At 44.0% G+C, this 6,754-nt stretch overlaps 1 protein-coding gene across 1 annotated transcript; it reads left to right on the top strand.

The window, feature by feature from the left end:
- The first annotated feature begins 801 nt into the window (after positions 1–801).
- LOC138874829 (uncharacterized) lies at positions 802–1,449 on the top strand. Its single transcript, XM_070153615.1, has one exon. It carries the CDS (start codon positions 802–804, stop codon positions 1,447–1,449), a length of 648 nt encoding a protein of 215 aa, XP_070009716.1.
- The last annotated feature ends 5,305 nt before the right edge of the window (positions 1,450–6,754 follow it).

Below are 6,754 nucleotides of genomic sequence, written 5' to 3'. Positions count from 1 at the left end.
CCACTTCCCTATGCATTTTATTAATCAAATGTTTGATCGGCTAGCGGGGAGGTCATTTTATTGTTTCCTTGATGGTTACTCCGGCTACAATCAAATCAACATCGCTTTGGAAGACCAAGAGAAAACTACGTTCACTTGCCCGTATGGCACTTTTGCTTTTAGCCGGATGCTATTTGGCTTGTGCAATGCTCCGGCCACTTTCCAAAGGTGTATGATGTCCATCTTCTCCGACATGGTTGAGGACTTTCTTGAAGTCTTCATGGATGATTTCTCGGTGGTCGGTGATTCATTTGAGCACTGTCTTAACAATCTTAGACAAGTGCTTAAGTGATGCGAAGAGACCAACCTTGTGCTAAATTGGGAGAAGTGTCACTTCATGGTTTACGAAGGCATTGTTCTTGGGAACAAAATTTCAAGCATGGTATTGAAATCGACCGGGCAAAGATTGAGATTATTTCTAAGCTTCCTCTACTGACCTCCGTGAAAAGTGTTAGAAGTTTTCTAGGGCATGCCGGGTTTTACAGGCGCTTCATCAAGGACTTCTCCAAGATTGCTAACCCCATGTGCAAACTCCTCGAAAAGGATGCCAAGTTTGTGTTTGATGAGAACTGTCTTATAGCTTTTGAGGAGTTAAAGCAAAGGCTCACCACGGCACCCATTATTGTCACGCCCGATTGGTCACTTCCTTTCGAGCTCATGTGTGATGCCAGTGGTGTATCCATTGGAGCAATGCTTGGCCAACGTCAAAACAAAGTTCTCCACCCGGTGTACTATGTAAGTAAAACTCTCAATGGGGCATAAATGAACTACATGGTAACTGAGCAAGAACTTCTTGCTATTGTGTATGCTTTTGAAAAATTCTGGGCTTATTTGTTGGGGTCCAAAGTGGTGGTATACACTGATCATGCGGCTCTTCTATATCTCATGGCAAAGAAGGATGCAAAGCCTCAATTAATTCGATGGGTCTTGTTGTTTCAAGAATTTGACTTCGAAGTCAAAGATCGCAAGGACACTCAAAATCAAGTAGCGGATCATTTGTCAAGGCTTGAGGAAGCAGGGAGACCACAGGGAGATCTTGAAATCAACGATGCATTCCCTGATAAGCACATATTGGCATTATCTAGCACTTTTGCTCCTTGGTATGTCGATATTGCTAACTACTTGGTTAGTGACCTTATCCCGGACGGATTGGAATCTTATCAAAGAAAGAAGTTTTTGAGAGACTGCCGGCAATACTATTGGGAGGAACCATACTTGTTCCGTGTTTGTGCTGACAATATTATCAGAAGGTGTGTTCCCGAAGAAAAGGTTATGCCAATTCTCAAGGCATGCCATGACTCACCGGTTGGGGGTCATCATGGAGGAAATTGGACGGCGGCTAAAGTTCTTGAATGTGGGTATTATTGGCCTTCCATCTACCATGATGCCAATCAAATGGTCAAGGCTTGAGACCAATGTCAACGACAAGGTTCAATCTCCAAGAGGCATGAAATGCCAATGCACTTTGTGATGGAGATAGAGATCTTTGATGTGTGGGGAATCGACTTCATGGGCCCCTTTGTAAGTTCTTGCGGGATGAAATACATCTTGGTAGCCGTGGACTACGTGTCCAAATGGGTCGAAGAAGTTGCCTTACCAAACAATGAGGCAAGGAGTGTGACCGCCATCTTGAAGAAAAACATATTCACTCGGTTTGGCACTCCTAGAGCCATCCTTTGTGATGGTGGATCTCATTTTTGTAACAAGGCATTCTCGGGGCTGCTTGAGAAGTATGGCGTAAAGCACAAGGTGGCCACACCTTATCATCCGCAGTCAAGTGGTCAAGTTGAGTTTTCCAACCGGGAGATCAAGAGCATTCTAGCAAAAACTGTGAACGCAAATAGGACCGACTGGTCAACGAAGCTAGATGGTGCATTGTGGACATACCGCATGGCCTACAAAACCCCTATTGGTACTTCTCCGTATCGGCTAGTCTTTGGTAAAGCATGTCATCTACCCGTGGAATTGGAACACAAAGCTATGTGGGCTTTGAAAAGGCTGAACTTAGATTGGGTTGAAGCTACAAATTTGAGGGTAACACAACTCAATGAAATGGAGGAATTCCGATTCCATGCTTATGAAAGTGCAGCTGTGTACAAAGAACGGATGAAGTTTGTCCATGACAAGAAGATCTTGAAAGAGAGTTCAAGACGGGTGATTTGGTCTTGCTCTTTAACTTAAGGCTCAAATTGTTTCCGGGCAAGCTTAAATCAAAATGGTCCGGTCCATTCAAAGTGGTTAATGTCTCTCCTTATGGAGCGGTGGAATTAGAATCAACAGATGGGTCCCGGACATTCAAGGTAAATGGCCAATGCATCAAGCAGTACTTGGGCACTGATGGAGAAAAACATTTGGAGGAGCAGCTGGCTCACAAATATGGCCCATGCCCGACCATTGAGTGAAACCAAAGGAACATCAACTTCGTCGTGCCGCGACGTTAAATCAAGCGCTTCATGGGAGGCAACCCATGTGTGGTAACACTCTTTTGTTCTATGAATTTTTAGTTTTTGATAGATAGATATATTTGAGCAATTTAAAGTGTGTGTCAGAGTACAGGGGGTTCAAAAGATCACAACAATTGGTACGGATGCATAAAAAGTGGAAGAAAAACCACTAGGTGAATTCTGCTGCACAAATGCGGTCGCATTTTAGCTATGCGGACCGCACTCTGACCGCAGACCTAAGCAGAGATTTGAGTAAAAATTGTGGTCGAAAATGTGGTGAGGTGGTGCATTATGCGGTCCACATTTAATTTATGCGACCGCATTTTGCACCGCATTTACCTCCCTTCAGCTTGGTCCTTAACCTCATCGCATAACACACATACGATCGCACTGTATGTTATGCGGTGTCCTATCCATCGTAGAATCAACAAGGTAAGTCCACATAACCCTCTCGTCTCTCACTCACTTAAAACAAAACAAAAAAAATGGAAAAAAGGGGAAGAACACGAACGAACTTCGAACCAAATCAAGCTCAAATTGTGTGCAACCAAAGGACTCCATTTATCACACTCATTGTCCCAATCATCAAACTCTGTTGGTATGTACCCGTTTCTCTCTCGTTTTATCTTTGATTTCCATTGTAGGTTCAGATATTTTTTGTTTAAATCCTGTGCAAAAATGTGTTTAGATGCTTGTGTAGTTGCTTCTCTAGTGTAGATGCTTTTGGGTTGAAAATAATTTGGGGTACGGGGTAAAATGAAATAGGACTGCCATTGTTGGAAGCTTGGGTAACCTGTGTAGAAGAAGGCATCTGCGGCCCGCATTTTGGCCGCACAACTAAACCCTAAATCATCTGAAGAAGATGATGAAATGTGGTGTCTTTGCGATCGCAGATTTGACATCCGGACTGCAAATTCACCACAGAGTGATACAGAGATTTCAGTTTTGAACCATATAGCCATGTCAATTATGCAATGGTTATGTGGTCCGCATAGTAGTTATGCGACCGCATAACTCACCGCATAATGAGACCACCAGTTGAGACTACAAGATCTGCGACAATTCTGCGGTCCGCATTATGGTTTTGCGATTGCAGACTAGATCGCATTTTCTTTCTTGCTTTTGATTCGTCTGTATCTTCTCCGTATTGTTAATGATGTCACTCACACTTCACCATTGTGCAAATATGGGTCAAAAGAGATGCTCATCAAAGCAAGCTTCCACCAGTAAGCGATAGCGAATAGAGGACAACGTGTCGAGCCCCTCCCAGTCTGAGGCGGAGGAGCTCAGGCCCTCAATCAATCTAGAGGCTGAAGAGAGAAGGAAACAAGGTGAAGATTTCCAGCTCCGATTTGGGGTTTATGGGTCCAGGGAGGTATTTAGAACAGGGCTAACAAAGCGCAAAATCCTGGGCGAGAAACAATTGAGCTTGAACGGGCTCAAAGATAAATACCCCCATATCCTGGAAAACATAAAAACACGGGGATGGGAGAACTTCACTGGGCCACCCACGGAGTACAATGAGACCCTTGTGAGGGAATTTTATGCATCCTATGGGGCCTCCAAGATGAAATACCACAAACGCAACAAAGTTTTCACCGACCAAGTGCTTGTCCGGGGAAAGACTATTTTCTGCAACATTGAGGACCTTAATGAGTTCTACGTTAAAGGATGGAGAGCAGGCACAACTGAGTACACTGAAAAATTCAAAAATAAAGAGAATGAATGTTGATGGATTGCCTCACTGATAGCAAAAGGGACTCCCGCTTGGGTCGATCCTCAGCACAAGATATATAAGGAATATCTTACGAGAGAGGGTCGCTAATAGCTCAGTTTTGTCACTTCTCGGTTGGTACCAACTCAAAATGAAACTGAAATAGCCATCAAGAAGGCCCTTCTGATTGCTTGCATCATGACTGGTATCAAGATAGATGTGGGAGCGTTGCTCTTCCAAGAAATAGGGATCCGAGCAATGCAACATGAAACTTCACTTCCTTTCCCTTGCCTGATCACAGCTCTGTGTAAATCTGTGAAAGTTCCCATCCTGCCAACTGATAAAACTGGAAAGGAAACGAGGGATATTGATATCACACGTATCATGGATATCTCTCGTATCACTATCGCTGCTGCCCCATCACAGGTTCAGGTCCAAGATCCAATTGATCTAGAGCACAGTGACTCCCAGACACCGTGACTCCTCAGGTTACAGTGTCCCCCACTTCCACTTCCGAGCCTGCTTCTCAGTCCACCACTGTCCAGCCTGCCAGCACCATTCCTGCTGTCTCGAAGCTTGGTCGACTGGCTCAGCATGCCAATGCCAATGTAGATCATCTTTTGAAGACATTGCCAAATCTAATCAAACAAGCCCTGACGCCCATGCAATCCTCAGTGACGGCCCTCCAACAGCAACAGTCAAAATATGAGGATCGTCTACAGCAACTTGAGTTGAGGGTGGAGAAGATAGAACAGGGTGAAGTTAGTGGGTTTCCTGGACTCAAGAAGGAGGTTTCTTCTATGAAGACCGAGCTCCAAAAGATACAGAACTTGGAGTTCGATCTATCATACCTTCTTCCCACAGATGGTGATCAAGTGACAGGCACAACACCTCCGGACTTAGGTCTTGACTTCACTGCACTGATGACTGATACTGCCCCTCCTACTACCGGAGCTTCCCAGCCTAAAGCCCCTCCAGCCCATATTGTGATCCATTCTGGGGAGGAGTCTGGGGGTTCTGGTAAATCAGAGGATGAGGAGGAAGATGGAAGTGAGGATGAGGAAAGTTCTGGATATTCAAGCGATGATGGCCCTCAGGATAAAGGAAAGCAGATTGCGGATGCCTCTGTCGAGGATGCTATTATTGAGGAGGATGCTATTGCAGAAGTGGAATAAGTAGATATGCAGACAGCGATCCAGCGGTCTCTAGTAGACATGGCCGGCCCTATAGCTCCATCAGTTACCCTACCATCAGTAGGCGAGAGTAGCAGCTCACAGGCTCCAGCACCAGCTCCAGCTCCAGCTCCAACTCCTGCTTTGGACTAGCCTGAGAGCACTACTCCATCGGGAGAGGTCATTCCTCAGACCGAGCTCTCATCGGTCCCAACTTTCACATCTGAGGGTGACCCCTCCAGTACTCAGCCAGCTACTGACTCCCATAGCACTTAGTGTGCCTCAAGGAGCCCCCCTCAAACTCATCTCTCTGTTTTTATGCATTGGGGACAATGCATGCTTTTAGTTGGGGGTGGAGGGTAGCATTGTAGATATTTTTGTGATGTTGGAAACTATTGTAAATATGCATATCTTTATGTTACAATCAGACTCGTGTACTTATGTGTATTTTGTGTTCTGTATATATTAGTATGACTTCGGTACATGAGTTGTGTTCTGAAATTCGTGATGATGTTAATATTAGTGTTTGTTTTGTGTTCATAATAGCGTTGTGTAAATTTGATATCGTTGTCCATATAAAAGAAAAACAACAAAAACAAGTACATAGTGATTAGGAATCAATTCCTCTTTGTTTTTTTTCCTTCTCCCGGTTCTTTTCCAAGGGTGTAATAGTAGAACTAGGATTGTAGAATGAATCATTTTGACCGGTTTGGTGTAATTGCCTAGTATCAAGCATGTGTATCTGTACATAGCATATACCCTTCCACATATAAAAAAATATTGTTTTTGTCGACTTTTCCCGATGATGGATATATTGACAACTTTCTTAAGGGAATTAGTCTTTGTGATCAACTTTGTGAACTTGAGGCTCGCTCTGTGACTCTATGGCGACCTAGAGTTATACATGTGTCTATGATGAAAGCCGTGAGTTGCCAAGTGTTGACTCAAAAGCGTCAAATTATGTGAATAAGACAGTCGTGTACCATGTGTGTGTAAGTTCTCTGCGTGTATATAACTCTCGTGTTTACTTCTATCATCTAGAACTTGCCAGGTTGGTTTTTCAATGCTAATGATAGTATGTTTGGTTGGAGGGATGATCTTAGGCATTCTTTGTCTTATTTGCTAGACCCCTGTAGCCTTTCAAGCCGACCTGTACATAAATAATATCACTAGTACCCAATTTGAGCCCTTAAGCCTTTTCTTTGGCCAACTCATTACAAAAATCTCCTTTTTTTGTAAAATAATCCCCTCTCTTGAACCCGTCCCTCCTTGGACATTGAGAACGAGGCTAAAATCCTAAGTTGGGGGTGGTGTCGCAGTGGAGATTGGTAAGGTTGTACGTTGAGTTAGGACCACATGCCTCAAAAGTGTTTGTTTTAGATTAT

This window comes from Nicotiana sylvestris, chromosome 8, assembly GCF_000393655.2.
Source record: "Nicotiana sylvestris chromosome 8, ASM39365v2, whole genome shotgun sequence".
Taxonomy (NCBI): Eukaryota; Viridiplantae; Streptophyta; class Magnoliopsida; order Solanales; family Solanaceae; genus Nicotiana; species Nicotiana sylvestris.
Note: the sequence above shows the minus strand (reverse complement) of the source record. Positions and strands in the feature narration are given on the sequence as shown.

Bases quoted from the DNA above. Each gene is read 5' to 3' on its own strand.
- LOC138874829 (XM_070153615.1), top strand. From the start codon at position 802: ATGAACTACATGGTAACTGAGCAAGAACTTCTTGCTATTGTGTATGCT.